A 25552-nucleotide genomic window follows, 5' to 3' on the forward strand; every position below is an offset into this window, starting at 1 on the left:
CTTTAAAGTAATTTCCTTCCACCCTTCCAGCGATTTTTCTAGGCGTTGCGTTGTAGCATTTTATAATTAGCACCCGATAGCACCCTCGTCTCAGTTGTTTGGATGTTCTTAGTAGATTCAAAATGTGCTCTTTCTTCAATGTATTTGATTTGTGCAAAGTCACAGGGCGATAAATCCAGTGAATATTCAACACATACAATTACTTTTGGAATGGCTGCACCATTATGCTTATTTACGTGCCCATTAAAGTGAGAATGAAATTTATCTAGCAACTAGACATTGTTAAACGTCAAAAAACGCTATATTGAATTTATAATTGTAGCAAGATTCGTATCTTTAAAGAAAAACTGCTCTACACTCTCTACGCTTTTTGCCCTTCACGATGAACTTGGGCTCTGTATTTCGATTTTTCTAGTGTTAAAAGATTTATTTCAAACCTTGATTACGTTCCGGTGGTTAAATCACTTAAATCACGTGCCCATTAAGGTGAAAAAACAAGACGTGGTTAAACGTTGAAAAGTACCTAATTTACAAAATGAACATTGGGCTCTGTATTTTATTTTATCTAGTATTTTACGAGTCTTTTCAAACCTTGATTACGTTCCAAGCGTTGTATTACTGTTTTTGTAAACTTCTGGCATTCACAGCACGCTAATCTGCTGCCGAGAACTGCTTACAAGAACCTACCTACCGGCAAAAGCCTCATACTTCTCAGTTTCAATGTTCATGCATTAGACCAAATATGATATTCTTCCTATTCTATCTTAGGAAGAGAAAGTGACAAAACATCTGTTAGAACTTACGTAAAGTAGTGAGGTATTTCGATTCGTTTTCTTACAAACTGGATTTTTTTCGATTCCAATTCATGCAATCCTCTCTTTTTGCATTTCAATTATCAACAGCGAATAAAAATATTACTGTCGGATTCTTTTTATTATTTTATTTTATCACAAAACACTGGGGTTGGTGTTACTGCAATGTAATTCATATGAAAACTGGTCAATAGAATGTATTCCTTAAACATGTGTGACGTGGCTTTGGATGTTTCCGAAATTTCTATAGAAATCCAAATACAGACCTTCATAACAATCTATGTGGAATGTCAAATTCATTTTCCCAACATTTCTAATGAGTTCAAATTTTGAATTGTTTAAAATGAAAATATATGTGAAACTGAAGGTGTAGTTTTTGATAAAAAATTATTTTCTCCAATTAAAATAAACACATTGGCTATGAAATTTCTCCTAATTAAATATTATGAAATAGGATTTGAGGATATCGACTACTTGAAAAGTGTAGAAATCATTTGAACGTCAAGAACCCAACTCACGGTACTGCTGCGTCGCATCCAACTAAATCGTACGATTTGAGTGCAAGCAGAAAAGACTAACTGCTGCAGTATAGCAGTGTCGGTTTTTCTTTTTTAAAATTTGTTTTCTCATAAATATCGAGAATGGCTTCTGCGGAAAATTTTTTTGAGTTGTACAAGGAACAAAAGTGTTTATGGAAAGTTAGAAATGATCTATATCACGATAGAAATGCACGAAGTAGGGCTATGGACATTTTAATTGAAAAATTTATAGAGGCTAATAAAGAAGCACACGAAGATTTTGTGAAAAAAAATTAATTATTTTAGAACATTTTAAAAAAAGAGAATTAAAATTAGTCAAGAACTCAAGTAAGTCCAACATAGTGTTAATGCAGAATTATCCACATCTCAGTTCTTTTCAACTTTCACTGATAATTCTTAATAATAAACAAAATAAAAAGCAATATTACATATTTGTATATGTAATCTTTGTTTATTTATTGAACTACCTTTAAATATTCCTAACGAAGAACTGTATAAATTGCATAATAAGTTTCGGGTATTATTCTATCCAATGATTGAGCGAATATGATACTGACAAACTTTAAATCTTCAGAGCTCCTTCCGGTGGCTAGAAATCTAGAATATTTGAACAAAACGGTAACTTCTCTTATTTATGTGAACATCGCTTTCATTAATAAAACCTATAATTGTATTTTTACAAATTTTACGTCAAAGTTGCTGAAAGCCGCTCATGTTACCAGTGTCAACAATTCCACGTAAGTAGATTCATCCATCCGTAAGTAATTTCTATTCTATATCTGAATGCAGTCGTAGTTGTTCTAATAAGTTAACGTGACTCGGTGAACAATTTTACCTGAGCCATTCTTTGCACCAAAATCTGCGGTTTCTTTTAGTTTCATTTTTTGTTAAGCATAGAGCGAGAGACGCTAATAAAATTAAATTATTTTGATTTGACATGACCGAAAGCGAAGATTATACTGCGGCGCAGTATCGTGTGTGCCTTCGTCAATGTTTCTACTAAGTTGTACGATCTTGTCGTTCGATCCTGTCGAACTTCACCGCAGTACCGTGAGTGGCCAGCTTTAGTTCTTATAGATGTTTTGCTAATTTCTCGGCCAAAACAGCAGTCCATGTAATGGTGCAGTCTTTACGCAGTTAGATAAATGAATCTACTCTTGTGACATACGGATCCAACTTTTAGAATGTAATGTCGATATCTACTGTTTCTAAAAATATTCGTCGAAAGGTCGTCGTCTTCATTATCTTCTGTCGCTTGCAGAACTCTATAACTAAATCATCAAAACAGTCATGAAATACATCTGTCTGTAGTACCTATGCAACTCGCCAATCTTTCAGTTTTATTAAGGAATTAAAATTTCTCAATTTTAGGAAAAAATTGGTGCAGTGATTAAAAATAGTTATAAAATGTATGCTTTAAAGATGTCACAAAATTGTATTCCAGACATATATTTGTACCTTGCTTCGTACTATGAAGATTGAACGTAATTTTACTCTATCATCGATACAGTTAATAAAATTTCACATTTCCTACGTTGACGAAAAAATAAATATATATTGCTGTTTCTAAAGAACACTTAGATAACCACAAAAACTTCCATTTTATAGTAGTGTGAAAAAAATATATACAAAACATTGTCCAAGTAACCCTCTAATTTCTGCAGAAACTTTCCTCTTTTGATTGTTACTTGTTCTAGAAAACACAAATTGTGGTCTGTTAGTTTTTTCATCATCTTCAGAAATTTTTTTCCGCTGAATAAATGAAGAGCAAGAAAAGTAGAACTTTGTAAACAATTTTCTCAAAATCTTTAAGTGAGGCACGGATATATCAAGAGGAAGTAAATCCAGATCCACGTCAAAAACTACACTCTTGTATTTGTGTCACGAAACATAACTACTCTCATGTTCAGTACAATAGAACCTTGTGGCAATGTTTCATTGAACGATGACGCAAGTACTCTGTGGCGGTCCTTAGTGGAATTACAGTTATTGTTGTTTCAGAACAGCGATATTATCTTCAACATCAACTCTTAATATATATTTATACAATATTATTCCATATCCTTCAATTACAATAAATAACTTAGACTACAGGGTTGCATTCTACGCTGTTGCTGTTCAACTTGTACTCAGAGCAAATATTTATAGAGGCACTATAAGAATGCGATAAGGGCATCAAAATTAACGTCAATCAACAATCTCCGCTATACTGTCTTATTGGCAGATCACGTCGAAGATCTACAGATGATTCTCAATGAAGTAACTACAATAGGCGAAAAAGCTGGTCTTAAGATCAACAGAAAGAAAACCAAATTTATGGTGATTAGTAAGAGAAAAATACAAAATGTAGATCTGTATACAGAAACGGATCCCATTGAGAGAGTACACCGCTTTAAATACTTGGGACATACAATAAATGATGAATGGAACCCCGATTTAGAGATTAAGATTAGAATTGAATTGGCAAGATCCATATTCATAAAAATAAGAAAGCTCTTGAGCAACTTCAACCTGAGCATTGGTACCCGATGGCGAGCGACTAAATGTTAACTACTCTCCACGCTGCTTTACGGTGTGGAAGGGTGGACACTAAATAATGTAGTAACAATGCAAAAATTAGAAGCGTTTGAAATGTGGCTATAGGCTATATAGACGCAGCTTAGAAATACCTGAATGACTGATAGAGCAACCAATACGGAGAATGGCTAAACATTTAGAATTGCTTGTAACTATTAAGAAAATAAAAGCGTCCTACCTAGGCCATATATTTCGGAATGAAAAATACTGTTTGCTACAGCTTATCTTGGAAGGCAAGATAGCAGGTAGGAGAGGGTTAGGTAGAAAGAGAAAATCCTGGCTGAAAAACGTACGCGAATGGTTCCAAATACCAGAAGCTTCGTATATAATTCATGCGGCGTAAAATACGTAAAATAAAGAAGTCTATCAAATGATGGTCGCCCACTTTCGGTACAAGACGGCACTAAAAGAAGAAGACGAAATTTGACTACGTTCTCTGTAAATTCGTCTTCACTTTTATTATCTCTGATTATAATGGTATTAGACATTTCCCAAAAATTTACCAACTGTCCATTAATTGTTTCCTATCAGATAAATAAAGTTTTTATTGTACATCGTACATATTCTGTCGTATGACTGATATGTGTGGATATGAGCTAAATCGATAAGTTTAGTGAGCTTGTTATTCAAATGTCCTTGAAGAAGTGTTTGTATGTTAAGCACTTGCGTTTTGCACGTTAGAAGAACCCTTTTTGATCGATGCTGACTGTTCTCATGCAAAATGTACATCGTACCACTTAAAACTTCTATAAGGGTAAATCTAATAGTTTTAAAAGTATATTTTTGTTTTATAATATAGTAATAGATTCAAATACAAAATTAAAAAATTTATGATTTGTTCTAAGGAAATGAATTTCTGTATTTGAGAAACAAAAAACCCTCTCACATATAAGTGGTAAAAAAATGGTTGTTTATTTATGTATTTATGTATGATAAATCGTTTATAATTAAGGTCTCTTCTGATTGGAATTTAGTTTTTGAAACAGGAAAAAATATTGACGATATCATATTTTGATATAGACCGAAATAAGTCGTAACGCCAATATTTTTACCTGTTTCGAATTTATAATTGGAAAAGATCTAAAATTAAGACGATTTTTCTATAAAAACATATAAAAAGGTCTATGAAACGGCCTTAATTGTCTAAAGTAAATGATTTTTAAACAAACAGATTAACTGAATAACTAATTGAAAACTCTATGTAAAGAAGCAGCTATTATTGAAAAGTTGAAAAAATTTGAAATCAATCAATCAATCATTATAAAAAATTTCTTTTTAAAAAAGACGTTTTCCTACCTTGACATACCCGTTTTACTTTTAATACTTGCTCAACATCCACATCGAAATTATTATTTATAGTCAAAATAATACAATAAATGTATCTTACTTTATATATTTTCATCTTTGAACATCTTGTATCTTCATAATTCTATAACTTTATGGTTTTAACCACAAAACCATAAATGAGACTTTAGGTGATTAATCAGTTGATCAATTGATTTTACAGTTTCCTCTTCTATATTTTCAAGCTTCCACATCTTCAATTATTTGTTCATCTGCTTTTTTCTTAAGTTTTGTTATGATTTTTGATAAAATATTGTTACATTTATGTCCAAATAAGCTCGTGTTCATAGTGATATAATAAAAGAACAGTGATTCCACATTCCTTTGTTATTGCATCAAAAGCGTCTTTATATAAAATGAAAAGTTCTTCCTCCTAGATATAGTTGTAATTCCTTTCTCAATTAAACAGGCCTTCAAGCACTATATACACCTAGTCCAAATCTGCTTTTTCCAAAATACCACCATCAAAGGACAATGCATTCAGGGAAGAGCTTTCTTCCTCCCCCACGTATCTCTTAATAGAAACATTAAACATTCTCTGCTCTCCTTACGACTTCCATGAGCTATCCGGTTATCTTTTTCTTCAGGGTAGTGCCATGCATTTTAATCGCAGCCTCTAGAAGGAATGAATCCTTAGCCGATTTATTATGAATAAAATAGCGAATCCGCTTACTAATGCTACCCCTACTCGAGAACCTTCCCAACCTCGGTTTGACAGAATTTCTACTTAATAGTCCCTGAAATATTCTTCCAAAACATTGGTAAACGTTGGTCTTTGATTCATGTAAACTGCCATGAGTTTCATCTTCCCCAAAATGAGTTATTGTTAAATTTCAAACTTTCCCAGTTGGAATCTGTAAAACCATTGATAAACCCACGTGAACTTTCCTAGGAATTTTAAGCGATTTGCCTTTCAACTCTTGTAAAAGTGTGTTAGTCCTTAATTCAGAAAGTTTAATATAAATAGATTATTCATTTTCCACAACAGTTATTCATTCTTTTTTCAACATTGCTGATCTACAATATTTTTTTCTTTCCTGTTTTGCGATGAGATCAGTTTCCAAAGAACTGAACTTATCCGTTTCCTTAACAGCATATTATACCCTTCTGGGGTATGTATGATGCGACTCAATTTGCGCGAATCTTCAAACTACAAAAGAGAGCTGTTAGATATTTACTCGGACTAAATAGCAGGGCTCAATGAAGGGACTTCTTTAAAAGATAAAAAATTCTGACAATTCCTTCCTTATTCATCTTTGAATCCGTTTGCCTAATTCGTAGCATGCTTCTCCAATTTCAGAAAGGTCGTTGCACGGCTATCCACTTAGGAACGCGGAGCACGACCTTTACCTTTCTACTCCACGTTAAGAGTTAGTTAAGGGCTCAATATTTTAGAATGCAAAAAATGCATAATCACTTGCTAATCGAAATCAAATCGATATAATCTTCCCGTATTTCGCAATAATTGGAGGGCATATTTACAGAAAAGTTCCTTGTACTTTGTAAGTGACTTCTAGTCTAATTTCTCTCTCCCTTAAAGAAAATTAGATTCATATTAAATTTTGTTAACATTAATAAACTTTATTCCTAATAACATACTTCATATTATTTAGTATTATTTTGCTTTCAGACAGGTAACATTTCTGCGGGCTCCAAATGAATAGCAAACACTGTTTTCAGTCGAATTGGAGGAAATCATTTTTTCATAAAGTACATTTGTCCACAATCCTAATAACAAAACTTCCAAGTTCCTTCTAACAATTTAATATTCTATCTTTATTCCTAATTAAAATGTCTCATTAGAAATATTCTAGAAAATGGTGCTTTCAAGTAAAAAAATAAGATCTATAAAGGACGAACCCTGTACTAAATGTTTTAGAAAGTTTCCTTGGGTCCACAGCAGAATTTATTTATACTTTTCTTCACCATATTAACCATAAAAAGTTGAGCAAATAGTATGTAAAAGCCTTCTTATAAATTTATTTTTCGAAAACTCTGCTGAATTATGTTAGTTTTTATAAAAACAATATTGTCATAAAGAGTTGGTTAGGCTAAAGTTATTTTAAAATTTTCTAAAAACGATTTCAATATATATCTTGTTTATTTATCGTTTTCAACTTAAAATAACAACTGTTTTCTGTAGTTGAAGAAAAAACAACTATTTTCGCCATCAATTCTCATTTTTACTGCAATTTTCAAAACGAATCATCCTGTGCATCCATTCACACTACATTTTATTATAGTACAGTTAATTTCAGTATTATATCAAAATAGTTATTTATGATACAAATGCCAGTATCATACAATATTTTATGTGCGACCACATTAAAAAATATTTTATTGTACTTTTCAACATTGAATAATGGGATCAAAACGTTGATGATTTTCATTGACATTGGCTTAACTTTTCCGAGAAATATGCGATAAAAACATTTTTCGTGTAATTTTTGATTTTGTTAATGCTACAACAATAAAAAAAATCGCCATATGACTTCATGTAGATATTTTTCTTGAGTTTTCCGGATACAGGTTTTAAGTTCTTCTCCCATGTTTATTTAGCTTGAAAATCAATGTTGTATCAATCAAAATTTGAAAAATATTTTGCAAAATGATGATGACATTTCTCACTTCTTAATGGCAGTACAAAATTATTACAATTATAGAACCCTTGACAAAACGTATACTGCTTAGTACAGCTTTTAGAAGTATTCTAGAAGCTGTACTAGTAAAGTGAGAACTCATCATGTCCCTGTAGAAGAGAGGACAGTAAACAGAGATATTCTTATTTATTAATATTATGATACATTTCAAAGAAAATCCTTTTCTTCGACAATCAAAATTTTCACTGATTAAAATACCTATTCCTCATCGTCACTTTAAGTATGTCTATAAGTAATTTATTCTTTCACTTCCACAAATAATAAAAAAACTATGGAACTTTATCCTGTACTATAAGCGACAATTTGAAAAGAATTTACTATTCACTTAATATCTTTTTTTAATAACAAACCATAATTGAGAGATCGTACATTGCAACTACCCCATTTTAAATCATCCCAAGCACAGCAGAGGAAAGAAATCCGTACCAAAGCTATCCAAAATCAACCCAGTCCAATATTAAGAAACTCCTAACCAAAATAGATATAACAAGCCATCGAACTTGCTTTTTTCTTCAGAAAAAATGTATATTCATTACTTAAACTCTTTTCTTTAACACGAAATAGGAATAATGAGTAAAAAAATTTAAGCCAGTTGGTCGATGTTCAGATATGTTAAATTCTTATTAATTAATTTTATATTTGTATAAATACTATAGTATTTACCTTTTTGATACATTCAAGTACTATTCATTGTTTTTAAATATATTAGCTAATATGATTATACAATGAAAATGTTGTGTTGAACAAGAAATATTTTGTAAGAATTAGACATTAGTTTGTTTTCAACTTTCGCGACGATTTCAAATTGTCGAGAAACAATTCAGATACTGCCCTGTTTTCTTCTATACTTCAAACCTTTAACCAAATGATTCCAAAAAAATTCAAGAGGAAAAGGTTGTTCAATTGTTGATAGAATTAGAAAATTTTAGCTAAAAAACGATCATGAAAATTTTGACTGTTCTCTTGATATTCTAGAACGTTTTTGAAGTATCACATTTGAAAACAGCTTTTGAAATTGAAATTACGATATATACATTGAATACAAGGAACTTAGCTCCATTTTTCGCACTGCTCGACTTATCCCTATTCCTGGCCTTGTTTTTCCAACTTTCAAATTCTCTTTAGCTCTTGTTTCACTTCATCTTCCATCTGATCTTCTGAACAGCCAACAAGTTCAACTTATAATTATCCATCTGTACATTCTTTATGAAAGGTTATCTGTGCAGGTTTGCCTCTGCGTGGAATCAACTATAACGTGTATAGTATCCATAACTGCTTCACTGTTCCAAAGTTATTTACCGTTTCCCAGTTGTCGCCGTCTTCTCAGTCTAGTTGTGCTGTGTTTTTTCGGTAGGTGATCGTTATGAAGATGAATCCTAAACACGACAAGGTAGTAATACTAAAATTGAGGGTGACTAACTCGATTCCTGTCCATTTAATTTATTCTGTTTAATTCTAACTCAAACTGAGTTGAAATATTCACCATTACTAAAGGAGATTATTGATTTATTGAAAATGTATATAAATCGATTGCTTTTGCAAATATTGAATTATATATAAACAAATTGTTAAACATGATATATATCGCAATACGTAAGTTAGTCTATTCAGTATTATCCAAAGACATGTCCCTAAATAATCATTTGAAAACCGCATACAGTCTCAAAATCAATTGAAAAATTATAAGTATTTGATGAATAATAGTTATTTGTATTCCAAGGACTGAAAGTGCTATTTTGTTGGACGAGTCTGAAAATTTTATATTATGGATATATTGAATAGTAGATTTCAATAGTTATGATAATAGAATCAGGCCATGATTCGAATAAATACAGACAATGAATAACAAAAATGTTACATGAAAGCAAGATGATACGCACAAACAAAACTTTGTTTCTCATGGGTGTAAGATTTTCAAAATAAATATATATTTATTCAAATTTCTATAATTCATAAAAATGATATATTTTCCTTTCACCCTATACAATTGCATTTTCGTTCCTAGAATGTATTGTCCGTAACTTTCGAATCGAAACTGTTTACTCTTTAACGCCGTTTTCCACCGGTAGTTTTTCCATTTTCTCGCGTGATCTGTTAGAAATTATATTCTCGGCAAATAAAGCGCTGGGAAATTCATTTTCACCAAGTTTAATGTCATCTAGCGGATTTTATTTTTGTTCTCGCGCGGTTCGTGTGTATTAGCGAGTTGTGTGGAATAAAAAAAGTTTTTAGTTGGAAATGCTTGAACGTTTTCATGTAAGTACACTGTTTAATAGCAAAAAACGATTGTGGAAAGACCGTTGTTGACTGTTGAACATTTTTGATTCACTTTTAAATTATTTATATAATTTACATAATTAATTAATTGAGTTAATGGAGTATTTGCTGCAACCTGGTGAACTTGTTTGTCAGCTAAATAGTCCAAAATCAACCGTTGTGACTATTGAACATTTTTATTCACTTTTCAAATAACCTAATAAAATATCAAATACTCAGACGAATTAAGGTAATTATTAAGTTAACACTTCTTGTTGTAAAACTGTAGTTTTAACGATAATTTCAAAAGCTAATTTTAAGTATAATAGTACGTAGGTGATGATGGTATCTGAAATGAACCCTATAATTATATTTATTTCAACTTGATACTGTTTTTTCATCCGTTTCATATGAATTCTTCAATCTCTCGAAATAAAGTTCATAAGCGGTTTCAGCCTTCATATTATCAATAAACATCATTAATGAACTACCAATTTAAACATGCAAGTAAAATCAGTTTCGTTAGTATAAAATCGATAATAGAACGCCGGTAGGTACCTATAATCTAGTCGTGATCTCTGTTTCTATCACGAAAACACTTTCAAATAGTCTCAATGACTTTTAGCGAACAAAGTTTAGTTAAATATCAATTCTAACTTCAAGGACGTTGGGAATGTTTCAGGTCGATTTCTTAACTTGATGGTGGCTATTCTGTCAACCTTCAATTTTATAACCTACAATTTATGCGTTGGAATAAATCTGGATAATATAAATTTGGTCTATTTTTTTATCAGAAACTTTCTAAAAACAACAGTAAAAATTATCCTGAATGTACAGTACAGTAAAATAGAGGAGATATTGCAATGTATACACAAGAAGAGAGAGATTTTCAACTATCCAGATAAACGAAAGGAAAATTCAAATTTTCATCTATTTTATATCAACTTAATAGACGATAATGACGATATTGTCCCGTTAGAAAAATCAAAGTAAATGGAAACAATATATTTCAATGTTACCATGAAAAAGGGGTCCCTGTAAAGAGTGAATCTTCTTGGAACTGTTTTTCCACTCTTCTCGATCCTTTGCTGATTCATTTATTGTTTTGTCTTTTCCTTTCACCGTCCTTCCTGTGTTACATGTCTAGCCAATTTTTTCCCTTGGTATTCCTTCCCTTTTTTTATATCACTTTTCTTATTAAGTGGAGTTTTCCTTTTTATATTTCCATGTCAATTTAAACATCTTTTAACTATTTTTTTTCTTATTGAGCTTTTCTATAATTATCTTATTTCTGTCCAACCTAGTTACGAAGAACGCCTTCCAGAGGTGTATTTGGAAATCACAAGTGACTCTGAATATAGCCATACAATATTTTTGAATGCCGTTTGACATGGTGCAAGATTGCAATATCAAAAATAGTGCACGATGTTTGACATTATGCGAGACTCTTGCTATTACATCATGTCTGTCATTATCTGAAACTAACGCTTTTCTCTTCTGTTATCTACTTTCGAAAATTGGAAGAAAATGATGTCAGAAAACAAATAAGAATCAATAGGAATGTTAGATTTGCCATAGGAATCTAAAGAGCTTTAGAAAAATGTTTTGACAGATGAGATTATCTAACTAACATTTGGTCAGTTGTTAATCCAAAAGTAACTAGATATGCATGTAATATAGATGGTACTATATCAATAAATTTGCAAGAATTTATCAACCTATCTTCATATACGTATACTTGTTATCGAGGTACGAGACTTCATGTCAAACAGCCTTAAATAAATAAAACAATATTTTAAGTTCAAATTTGGAAGATTCGCGATAAGAATCTCTATTTCTGATCTTGCTTAAACAATACCCTTTTTTCTAATTGATTTCGTAGAATTAACGCTTTTTAGAAACTATTTTGTGAGTCTTAGATAGAATCAATACTTATTGAAAAGAGGAAAAAAATAGATATTGAAGACTAAAAAACTTATCATATCCTAGTAATATTTTATAAAAAATATCAGTTTAGATGAACAACTATTGAACATTATTTTCAACATTTTTCTATTGTTCAAAAAATTATTTAGAAAAAGCTTAGTCGTTGGATAATCCTAACTTTTAGACGGTTCTTCATTATAAATCCGCCGTCGTCATTATTACCCGTTTATAGTTATATTTAACATAATATGACTAAATTTTGGTAATATGCCATTAAAAGTTCAGTAGAGTATTAATTTAAATGGATACAAGAACATCATAGTTTATATTTTTCAATTTGTAAAATAATTTTTTCAGTTTTAAAAATGATACCGATGTTTTAATTGTTTATTAGTATCAAAAATTTAAGATAACAGATGAAAGTTCAAATTTTGATGTTTCTCTTAATTTCTAAAGCCGGCCCCACATCTCACATAAATTATTGTGTTGCGTATCATTCGGCAAAATTTTTTGGGACGCACATTTATTTATGTTAAGTGTAGACATAGTACCGCGCACATTTCCTACGCACACACTATGCACGCTTTCCGGCAGTCAACGAACGCAAAGGATTTGCGGCACATAGTGATATACAAGGGCCGTTTTTTTAAACCTCCAATCGCTCCGTGTAGATGCTACGAGGGTGGAAGAAAGCGGACATGCGCTGTAAGCACTACAGTGCTGCAGAAATCCATCGGTGTGTATGGGGAAAACTTCATGAGTGATAGTGTTGTGCGTGAATGGTGTCGCATGTTTAAAGATGTGCATGATTAGGGGAGCAAAGGATGCAAATCTCTCGTTTCAGATGACCTGGTCATGGAGTTGACCGAATGGTTAAAGAAAACCGCAGATTTACCATTACTGCTTTGTCTACGGAATTTCCAGAAGTTTCAAGGTCTGTTTTGTTACTGAACGATTAGGCTACATTGGCGGAAACTTTCTTTGAAGAGGGTATTGAAAAGCTTGCCCACAGATATGAAAAATATCTCAATCTCTTCGGTGATTAAGTCGAGAAGTAACCGTAAGTGTACCAATCGTTTGGTAATAAAATTATTGTTTTATATGAACTTGACTTTTATTTATAGCCTATCGGAGGTTGAAAAAAAACGGGCCTCGTATAATGTGGACGTACTAACTAGTGTCACGCAAATTCGTGAAGGAAATTTACAATTTGTGTCGGATAAGATTTCCATCTTTGGTTTTTCTTGCTCTCTGTTGTACTTCTTGTTGTGTTTTCATTACTACCTAATAACTGAATTAGAATTAAAGAAAGAATGTGACGTTTTCATCATTATGAATCACCTCAATACCAAAAAGAAGGCTAAACAATGGAGACTTGTTGGATTAAGAATCTGTATGTAAAAAGAAATGAATATGGTGGAAACTATTCAATAAATATATCATCCCTGGATGACAGTATTGGCAATTTTCGAAATTTCTTATAATTTATCCATTCTAATAAATTTGAATGGATAAAAAATTGCGAAACAAGACACATACTTTCGGGAGTGCATAATAGTGAAAGAAAAATAATTTTCGGCTTTTTGCCAACTGGTGATTCGTATACCAGTTTACAATACCTTTTCAATTATCGAAAGAAAATATACAATGTCATTAGAAGTGCGACTTACAAATTGAGCAACACTGCACAACGCATGACGCAATAATTTACTTTGTGTCATTATTCGCTTTCCTGTACACATTTTTGCGCCTCATCGTTGTACCGTACCGTACAACACAAGAATTTATGTGAGGTGTGGACCCCCCTTTACACAGTACTAGTACACTACCAGAATATTCGATGACTGCATAGCCATATAAACAAAGGTCGAGTTACATGTAAAGAAAGGATAAACTAACAGTCGCGTTACCGGTACCTACTTATACTGTTAATACAATGAATTACTTTGAAAATATTACTTTTTTCTTATAATCAGAATTAGTTTTTATGATATTTTCAGTATTCAACGACTGAAAAACGGTTTCGAGTTTCGAAAATATACAAGATATCCCAATAGAAACAAACTATGTCTTGTCGTTTTTTACTGTAATTTTGAGAGCATACCTGTACCAAATTTAGTCACAATCACACATTTTTCCAAATTATTTTTTTTTCTATTGATAATAAGAATGATGATAAACCTTTGAACATTTCTATTATAAGTTTTTCATTATTGTAAATTTAAAATATTAGAGATATAGTTATGTTACCCAAAATCTGTCTGTTATTCTATATAGTATCGGGTTATACTGGGAATAAATTTTTTCTGGAAAATTTTTTCATATTAACCACTGTTAACAAAAATGAGAGAACTTTAACGAAGAAGAAGCTTTAATCCAATTGTTAGATTTCCATACCATAATGATGTTTGAAAATATTGCACTGATTTCAATAGGTACACAGTAAAATGTGATATTTTTCCTCTGGAAATTTCGAATATAACAATTTTGTATCTATCATAGATGTTGAGAAGGTAATTACAGATATGGAATACAAATATGAAAAGTTGATGACGGAATTAGATATAGCAGAAACAAACATCTGTTTCTGTCTGCGGGGGATGATGAATCTCCACCCAATTCTAGAATTCCTCTTACAAACATTTGTAAAAGGATACATCCGATAAGAAAATAAAGTAGAGGTTAGACTAAATTTGAAATTTTGTTTGCTTAAGAACAAAAAAAATTAGAAAATAATACTTTCAGCCAAGTATTGTAATACCATGTGTATCCCTATGAAATTATTGACTGAAATACCCAACTTGGTCTATTTCGGCGTCGATTAACTCCAAGAAACGCACTGTTTGGATTGCTGTTTGGTCTCTGGTGTGTTAGAATGGATCCAGATTACGTCTTTGGTTGCGAAACGGCACAAAAATTTCTTTACATTGCGGATGGATAGCATCAAACATTCTATCGATGTACACCAGCTCTTCACCGTTAAAATTGTTTTAGAGGGATAGTTTCCTTCGCGGAGTAAATCACTATTGAAAACTTTGTACAGGCGCTGAAATTATCCTCTAAAAATTTCAGCCATAATTTAAAAAAACAATAATCATAGAATTTATTGTAATTGAAAAAAAATCATGGTATTTCCAGTAAAAATCTTACAATCTGAGATTGGAATCTTCCGAAAGGTGTAAGATATATCGGATCCGTCATTTTTCAAAAATCTTTATTGTAAAATCAACGCAATTAGTGCATCTGTGACTCCTTTTTGAATCTCTGTATAATTTATCTAATCCTGAAATGTTAATTATTATTTATAAACTGTAGGAATTATAGCATATTTTTATTCTAAAAGTTTAATTTCTTACAAGCGACAATTCTTTTAGAGCATGAAAGTTTCAGTAAATTGGTTGAATTCTCGATTGAATTGAATGTACTCTATTATGTGTCTAGTATTAAAAATTTTTTTACTTATCAATTAGTTATAAAACTAGATTGGATTGTTGTTGTGGATACATCAAACATTGTATCAATCATATTTTAATAAACAACAATTAATCTCTAAATTAAATTTTTGTTCCGACTCTTTGCAATTCCTTGTAAATCAATAAGTAATCGTTAAGTGATTATCGCACTAATTAAGAAATGTGAAAAATATTCAGGATTTAGAGATTTTATAGATCATTAAAAACCCCAAATATTGTACATTTTGTATGTAATTTGAAAGAATGATTCATCTCTCGGAGTTTCTCTCTTTTTCCACTTTATTTCATAATGACGCGGTTTATTCAAATTTTGACAGGCCACAAATGACAAATACTTGTTGAAAGAAGCAGTATTGCTTTTCAATTAAGAGGCAGAAGATTCAAAGAATCATGTTTTCTTATTATTATCACGTGGATTCAAGTTTATTTAATTATTTTGATATTGACTAACTTAATTAACATCAACAACTTCTCTCTTTGCTTTGGTGTAAACTCCCAAAGTCTATTTATCGAAGAAAAAAAAGAGAACCAAAACATATTCAACGCATAGAGGACGTGATCAGGGCTAAAAATGCCAAAGCCCGAGCATCTAACAGGAACACACTCCGCGCTTAAGAAATCATTTGCGGTTTCATACAGCAGATTAATAATATAAATTATAAATAATTGTGCATGATCATTATTACAAGTTAGGAATAGAAATAAGATTTAGAAATAGCGTCTGTTCTCTTCTTAGGCGGACTATAGCTAATGAGAACAACTTCATCATTTGTCTCTGTGTCAGACATGTTAAAGAAAATTGTGCAACAGACAAATATAAACAATCTCACTGCAGTACGATATCTGTACTACACCTGATTTAACGGCACTCGCCCTTCTCACGCGGCTCTTTTTTGTGGTATATTATGGACCAATAACGAAGCCGCCTTTCGCCCGGGATGGTCACGTGCTGATCAGTCACTGATCGTTGTTTTGGTTTACCATTTTTCTTCGATAAATAGACTTTAAATGTAATACTATTAGATATTGTTGATCAATGAAAGTGCACGTAATATTTTTAATTTTTGCAAAAATGAAACATTGGTGACAAATACTTTTTTCTATTTTATTGTTATTGTTTCTACTCAACTTTGTATACATCTAGTATTTACTATGTCATTAAACAAGCCAATAAATAACGTATTTACGTATATAAATAAAACCAAAACTTTTCCACAATAACAGGAAGTCACGCGATGACGTTATCGAAGGGCGAGAGAAAGTTAATATGCGTGTGATTGTTTTAATATTATTAGTAAGTTATTCTACATTTTCCGTATTTCGTTCTTTCATACTCATCTTTATAGACCTTTTAAGTACCTTAATGAAATAGATTCAACGCGAAAGACATGCCTATAACACTGTGTGAAAATAGAGACCATGTGCGCTGTACTTCGGTAAGAGTCTAAATAAGGAAAGTGACAAATAACTACAGTGGAGCTCAGATTATTCACAACGTAAAGAAAAATGATTATACCATGAAAATTCAGTGCACCATGACATCTTTTGACGTCAAAGTCATAATCGTACATCGACTTTGGAATTACTAAATTTTAACAACACTATAGAATTATTTGTTGGGATTTTTGCTATGAGAAAATGTGAAATAATTTTTAAGTATATAAAGGAAGTGAATAAACCAGTGTTAGTGTTTCAAATTGAGACTAGAATTTTTGGTAAAAAATACGAAAAACGTTCATAGCATACCGGAGGATTCCATTGTCACCAACAGGGTTCATAGAAGGTATTGGAAAGATCATAATGACTCATCGAATTTGTTGGGTACACCAATAATATGAAGAAAAATATATTCCCCCAGGAAAGAGTAATTAAGTGCTTCCAATTATTTTTATTTTTACCACAGCATTTAGTGAAAATATATGGGAATCTTATTGAAATAATGTTAGTAGTAAAGCTGTTACAGTATTTGCGTGATTAACTTACTATTGACTATATCTGTTACGCTCAAAGACCACAAACGCAAGGCGCACAGAACGCGTTGTGGCTGTTCTGATATAGCCAGAACCCGAATGAAATTATTTTAGATTTAGAAGACGTCAGCTAACGTAATATAATGCTGCTTATTAATAATCATTTGGTAACAAAGTAGTACAACCCTCATTATTTGAATAAATGTTTAATGACAACGTTTTTATATATGTTTTATATCCATATAGTCAATAGTTAATATAACTAACCTAACTGCATCAAACATAAAGTTCAATGCAATTCAAAATGCCATAATAATTCCTCATGCAAAAACAAATAGGTGAATATGCAGCGAAGGTTGATTTTAGTAATATACTTTCTTGCATTAAAACGATTTTTAATAATTTATATTAACTATTGACTATATGGATATAAAACATATATAAACAAACACGTTGCCATTAAACATTTATCCAAATAATGACTGTGGTACTATTTTATTACTAAATGATTATTAATAAGCAGCATTATATTACGTGAGCTGACGTCTTCTAATCTAAAATAATTTCATTCAGTTTCTGGCTATATCAGAACAGCCACAACGCGTTCTGGCAAACGCAAGGCGCACAGAACATGCTGGTTGCTTTAAACGGCCACTGGCCGTTTTCGATCTCTGAGCGTAGCATTCTAATTCATAGGTTTTAAACCAAAAGGTTTGAGTAATGCAGCTGTTGTCGAACTGTTTAAATACACTCTCAAACTTAACGTAATTGCCACAATTACAGTTATCAGTCGGAGTCATGGGAAATACTCATCTTCCAAATAGATTTGTCTAAAAAAAGGATTGAAAATATATGAATTTTGTATTAAATAAAATAATATAGCTTGAAATCCGCGAAGAAATTGAACACTATGGCCATTATAAAAAAAAATTAATTCATTCAAATAAATCTCATAAAAATCCCAACTTCCTTATTCTTCAAAGTGTAAATTGTTGTTATTGTTGTTCGAGGACTATATATAGGATGGGATAAAATTTATGGCTGAATTATGTCGTAGAAAAAATTGTTACAAATGAATCTTTAATTGTGTATTTCGTATACTTTGTAATGGTATTTGCAGAATAATCTTAATATCCTAGGTAATTATCGCTGTATGCCACCCATTTTGACGGTTTTGTCAAATCACATTTATTTCTAATTCGTTATTGTAACAATGTACAAAACGAATAACAAAATTAAGTTTCAAACTCCCATATTATTGTTTCTAGTTGTTTTATCATGAACTTTCGCTCAATGTGCAACAGTTTGGGTACCAATCGTGCCTTTAGTTTGCGATATTTGCGTTGTTCTACGCGGCGAATGTTGTTTGGTGTGATGCTGCTTCGGTACAGACCATCATGCGGTTCATTCTCCGATTTCGGGGCCATCTTAGAAAGCATTTAAATACAGCACATCTACTCAGGTACTCACTATCAAATTGATTTCGTAAACGCCGAAGAATTTTCGTGGTTTAAAAAATTAACAGAAAATCTGCAAATACCGTTACATAGAAGGTATAGTTGTGCCAACACGAGAGGTTGGCACCTTCAAAACTACTGGTAGTTCTCTAGCAGTCATATTGATAAGACCATAATCATAACCTCTCGTGTTAATGAAACGTCTAGGGTAGATACAAGACTACGGCCGATCGCAGGTTCTGAAGATGCCAAACTCTCGTGTTAGCAAAATATCAAGAATAAGAGAGAACCAAAAAGTATACATATATAATTCTATTTGAGATTCAATATTAAACCACAAATTCGGTGTTCCGCCCATTTTTCTCAACATTTTATACTTTATAAAAACATAGCCTAACCTAACCTCAACCGTTTGCTTATCTTGATTGATGATTATTTCAAATTTTTCTAACACACTTTTTTCTTCACTTTCCATCGTTGTTTGTGAATGAGTCTCTAGTGTCATGACACAAATTTAATTTTAATCTGAGGTACTTAGAACCCTCAATCTTTTTCAAACTTAAAATGGACTTATTTTTTGTGCCTAATATTCAATTTGGATGAAAACATCTCACTTCAGCCACAATAATTAATTAAATTGAGCACTATCATTTCAACGTGGAAATTTAAAGTACCTATCTTTGATGTTTGACATTGAACCTTTTACTTAAATTTGATAATATATCACACAATTTTACTTGGATATCTTCTTCCTTCCACTAAATTTGACTACGATGCAAACCGATAATTTTCAAATGAAATACGAAACTAAGTTGTATGTGATTGCATACGCATTACCTGATTTTTAGTTTGGAAATGAAATTAATTTAATTCCATTTGTACTATAACCAGAATTATTCTATTTAATAATACATAATAACTTTTCTAACAATGTAAAAGATTATTTATTTAACTGATTGAAGCAAAATGTTTAAAAACCCTTTTCATATGTTGTTATTAGTTGAAATAAATTCCATATTCGGTCATTTTTGTTAACAGTTATGTTCATCCATTAACGAATACGGGTGTTTGGATGGTTTTGTTCTCTACTTGCACATAATGTACGATATTCTCAATGTAATGTTTACTCTAGTTGTTAAAAAACATAGAAAATAAGAAGTACGATAATTGTGAAGGACACAGGACGTATTGTACATGGAAGCGCCCTTGGTTCTAATATAGAATATTTAATATCCAGCGAAAACCTTTGAAAATTCATATTCAAATAAAAAAATTTGATGTATTTATTGAATAAAAAAATAACAATAGAAGCCAAAATGTATGAAATCAACTTTAATATTAACAAGAATTTATTGAAACAAAGCAAAGAAATGTAAAATTTTTTGAATAGAATATGTAAATATTGTATATCATTAATTTTATTTCTCAAGCATTTAAATATGGACCTGAAATATTTCAGAAAATTGTGAAATTTGAACAAAATATTGATAAACTATTTTTACTCCTATTTACTGGTGACCAAGCCAGAAAAATCACAATACACCAATAGCACGTTTTTATTAGTTTCCTTGATTTATAATAATAATAATAATAATAATAATAATAACCATTTAAAAATGGACATTATATTCCTATATACAAAATGATTCATAACTTAGTAACTGCGTTTGTTTTACTGTTCAAATTGGTTAAATTTGTCGCATTTATGACATTGATCAATATTGTAAACAATAATTGTCTTTTTTATTTACAGATATATAAAAATCTCGGTTTTGGTATAAACGTAATGTCATGCATAGTCATCGAAACGGTGGCAGCTATATTATTAATTATTAGAAATCTTTTTGAAAACCTTCATTTTTGTAACTTTCTAAATACAAAATAATATATAAAAACAGCTATCAAGACCATAAATTTTAATAAGATGCTTCAGGAGTTGCTGCACTTAAAATAAAAGAAGTGTTCTAAAATCAATTTTTGTTGAAAATGAACTAGTTTTAATCCTTCAATAGTTTCTTCACTTCGCTTAGTTCTGCTTGTTTCTTTCACAATAGGTCTATCGCCTGTTCCTTCTTTGATATTTCCCCTAATCCTGGCCGTAGGTTATCACTCCACTTCTTTCGTGCTCGACCTCTACTCCAATGTATGTGTTCCAATTGGAGATTTATCCCTTTCTATTTTTACTATTTTATGATTTTCGTCCGAATTATATTTTGGGTCCATTGTTTTTTATGCTGTAATTTATTGATGTTTTCTACGTCACTGATATTTTTGCTTCTTTCTCGGTCTAGTAGTGTTTTTACCGAGATCCGCCTAAGAATTTTCATCTCTGTAATCTCCAAGAGCTGTTTCGTATTTGATGTTTATGGCTTTGTTTCTAATGTATAAGTCATTGCTTTACTTTGTTGTTGTTGCAATTTTGATATAATTAAATACCAAATCCTTTTCAAACATAAAGCACTTACTTAAAATTTATGTACTTTGTATTCCTAATATTTGATTAAAAGGAGCTCACTTCATCTACAGTAATAAATTAATTAATCAATTTAAGATTAATTTTACTTCTATATACCTTGTTCTCCACTTGTTTGATTATTCTTTGCTATCAATTAAAATATTCTCGGTTCATTATTTGATTTGAATTTCTTATAAAAAGAATCTAAATATTTCCGAATTTATTTTTTCAAAAACTGAAGTCAGCTAAGTTAACTATCCTGTATATTAACAATAAATTATTGAACATTTATGAAATTTTGTGCTATTTTAATAATAGAAAATACTCAATAATTTTTTTAACATTACAAAAGGTGAATTTAATTGATTTAACTGACATATTTAAATAATATAATGTTGAAAAATCATTTTTATATGGTATTATTAAATAATTAATTCTACGAAGTTACTACTCTGAATGGAACATTATGTATTACTTTATATATAGGAAGGATAAAAATAGAAAAAAATAATGTTTTGTTCAATATTAAACGAAATTTGTAATACTATATGTTCTAAATTATATAAAAATCACTTTATGTGGACAGTTGACTTAAAAAAGTTGATATAGTTGAATACGCAAGATTGTAAAGAAAGATTTGGTATGAGAAAATATTATTTACTTCAAATATAAGTGAAGTAAATTCCAACACAATTGAAAGTTTATTATACGTGAATATAAAAAAATAAATTCAATTCTAATGTTTGAATTACCAATTTTTTTATTAACTGTGGTGCACTACCCTATAATTTTTAATTTAGTTTTTAATTCAAATCTTTCACATAAAGCTTTAATCATTCTGTAACATTCACTAATTCTTATTCTTAGAAAAATAATGAATTATTATTATAATAATATACGTATATATGTGTTTTATATTTTTTTGATACTAAAGTATTTTTTTCAAAGGCTTTTGACTCTTAAGACACAAACAACTCGAATGTAATAATAGTATATATTATACCTATTATGAGGCCCGAAGCAGTTTTTAAGGGTAAAAATATTATAATTAACACATATTGATGGCAGATATCTTTGGATTTTTATCACTAAATATTATGACAATTAAATCATATACATATTGAATTTCGAATTTTATTTCAAGAAACTGCACAATATTCTATCAATAAGTAGATTAAATTTTCCCAAATAAATGTTTTGTCGGTCATTTTGTGTTGTTATAAATAAATTCCAATGTTTCTAAAGACTTATCGCAGACGAAATATTCTGTCATAGATTTTAATATGCTGCTTGTTATTACTCCGGTTTTGGTCATGTAAATGGGAAGATTAGTAAACAAAAGAAATAGCCAAAGTAGCCAAAAAAAATTTTTAATAGAAATCAAATCCTTAACTTACAAGGTAATTAAATAAGTACTGCTGACACATGCGCTGTTGAAACTCTTAAATCGCCATTACTCCACAGCAGTTCTAAAACGTTAAAGCGACAACTTCGCAGTATACGAGTATAGTTCTGGAAGTACCTGGCCCAACAACAAAAATTTTGAAAAAAAATATATTTATCTTTCAATGTAATCTCCTTTTAGCTCCACACCCTTTTCATAATAAGAATCATCAAGCCATTAACTGCCGACATAATCTCTTCACTGTTGGAAAATCATTGACCTCCGAAAAATTTTTCTAAGTCTGTAAACAGAAAATAATCTGAGGTTACTAAATCAGGCCAATAGGGTGCATGAGGTACCAATTCAAACTTTAATTCATTAATTTTGGCCATTGTAATAACGGATGTGTGTTGGTGCATTATATTGATGAAACAACACTTTCTTCTTAGCCAAATGCGGTCGATTTTATTTTATTTCTTCGCTGAAACATGCAATAAGTCCGCATAATACTTGATAGTTTTCTATTTTTCAATATAGTTAATGAAAATTATTCCACATGCATCTAAAAAAACCGACGTCATTACCTTGCCTGTATATGGAACGGTCTTTGCCTTCTTTGGAGCTGCTTCTCCCTTTTGATTCGGGTGTGAGGGACCTACGTTTCATCCATGGTTATGAAACGGCGCAAAAACTCGACCTTTGTTCTATGAAACATTGCCAAACACTGGATGGAAACATCTTAACGACACTGTTTTTGTTCCATTGTGAGCAAACGCGGCCTAGCTTTCTCATGTCCAAATTTCCAGTTAACTTTTTGAAATCTCTACTATGTCTGCCAGCTCGCGCACCGCTTTGTGGATTTACTTGAACATTTCTGAAGTCGTCATCTCATTTGGTCGATCGTTGCGATGCTGATCTTAGAAGATTGTACGGCCACATTTAAAATCTGCTACCGAATATTTTACTGTTGATAACGAAGGAACAGTCTCACCCAGAGTAGAATCTAGTTCAGCTTTTATATTGGTTGGGCTGAGGTGTTTCAAAAAATAGTATTGTATCGCATAACAAATTTTTTCCATGTTTACAAATTCACTGAAAACGTACAATATTAATGGCTGCGAAATAAATACTAAACAACGTGACGTCTTTAAACTTGAAACATATGCTGTGTAGATTGTGTACTTTCTAGTACAGTGGCTTTTTTCAAGCAATTAGCGGGTAGTCCGGGATACGGCGAAAATAAAACATTTCTGTTCATACTCTTGACTAAAGAATGAAGAAAAAAATGGAACGCCGACTTAATGCATTAATTTATACACTCGTCATTTACAATTTCACTATAACAACCTACATGGTTATAAACTGATATCCTTCTATACAATATTTTTCATTTTGTTATTAATGTCCAAATCAAAGTGATTACGTACCGTAGAAGTTATGCTTAGCTACATTTGCAGCTAAGCCATTATATCGCTTCGAATTTGAACAATAAATACTTTTTTAATATAAATACCTCTATTCTGTGATAAGTATTTCAAACTATCAATTTCGAGTTTTGATATTTTATTGTTTTCCTGTTAAGAAAGATAATGTAACAAAAGCAGTTCTAATGATTATTTTATAATTGCAAGTACATATCAGTTTTAAAACGTCGTATACTTGTTGTTGCAACCAATTTTGAAAAGACCACTTCCAGTCAAGCAATATAGAGTATAAGTAGCTCAAAGAAAACATCTAATTTAACCTGCCGCTTTTACTTTATGGCCTATTACTGCGGTTCGGTGTACGTAAATTGTTACCGCATCAATTACTACTAATTTTAGGATTTATTATCAGCGATAAAATTAGTTTTGAAATGAAAATTGTAAAAAAGTATATTTTGTTTTTTAGGGAGAAGATAGAAAATTGAATTGGGGGTTTAGGGCAGGTTGAAAGAAGTGAAGTTATGGGGAAACAGAATAGTAAATTGAAGCCGGAAGTTCTGGAAGATCTCAAACAAAACACAGAATTTTCAGGTAAATCATTACAGTTTTAATAAATATGAATTGATTTATTGGTGTCGCGACGGTGACGTCGCGTCATAGAAAAAATTAGTTTCTTTATATGGGGTTGACTTTGTATACATAGGTGACACTATATTTTGATGTACAAGAAAACTTAATAATAAATTCATTCATATTCAATTTAATCACTACCTATATCAATCGAATTTTGTAACCAAACTTCCACAACTTAAAAAAAGCCAGTTATCTTTTGGAATACAATTGATGAAGTGGATATTTAATGACTTCTACATTATTATCACATGGAAATTGAACTTGTATGCAATGTGTGACGTTGTATTATCGTGATGCAACATTAACCCACAAATACTGACTGACTAAACTTTGATCTTCGAGCTCAATTGCCTTCACTAATATTGTACTACGAAAGCAAATTGCGTACTTAACATTCTTGGCAGATCTTGCTCTTTCGTTATTGTTGGTGATGGTTAATTTCCATGAATGTTCGTAAATCCAAACACGGCTGTCTATTGGAAATTCGTTTGGTTAGGGTTATTAAATTGAACACTCTAATAGGTATTGAACGTTGAACCATATGAGGACGAATTATGGGCAATAATTCTTGAAGAACCTTAGAAAAATGTTGTAAACTATTATAAGACTCGTATGTATTTGTTTTATTTTGTTTTGATATTC

General features: G+C 31.0%; 1 protein-coding gene across 4 annotated transcripts in view; it reads left to right on the plus strand.

The window, feature by feature from the left end:
- The window catches only part of LOC130444096 (neurocalcin homolog), a 226092-nt gene that overhangs the window by 185757 nt on the left and 14783 nt on the right, over window positions 1–25552 (plus strand). For 3 of the 4 annotated variants that reach the window (XM_056779086.1, XM_056779087.1, XM_056779088.1), the window contains exon 2: window positions 24744–24868. In XM_056779086.1, coding sequence (XP_056635064.1) covers window positions 24799–24868 — 70 coding nt within the window. In that variant the 5' untranslated portion in view covers window positions 24744–24798. Of the gene's footprint in view, window positions 1–24508; window positions 24637–24743; window positions 24869–25552 lie in introns of those variants that run through there. The other variant, XM_056779089.1, reaches the window with a different exon arrangement.

This window comes from Diorhabda sublineata, chromosome 5, assembly GCF_026230105.1.
Source record: "Diorhabda sublineata isolate icDioSubl1.1 chromosome 5, icDioSubl1.1, whole genome shotgun sequence".
Taxonomy (NCBI): domain Eukaryota; kingdom Metazoa; phylum Arthropoda; class Insecta; order Coleoptera; family Chrysomelidae; genus Diorhabda; species Diorhabda sublineata.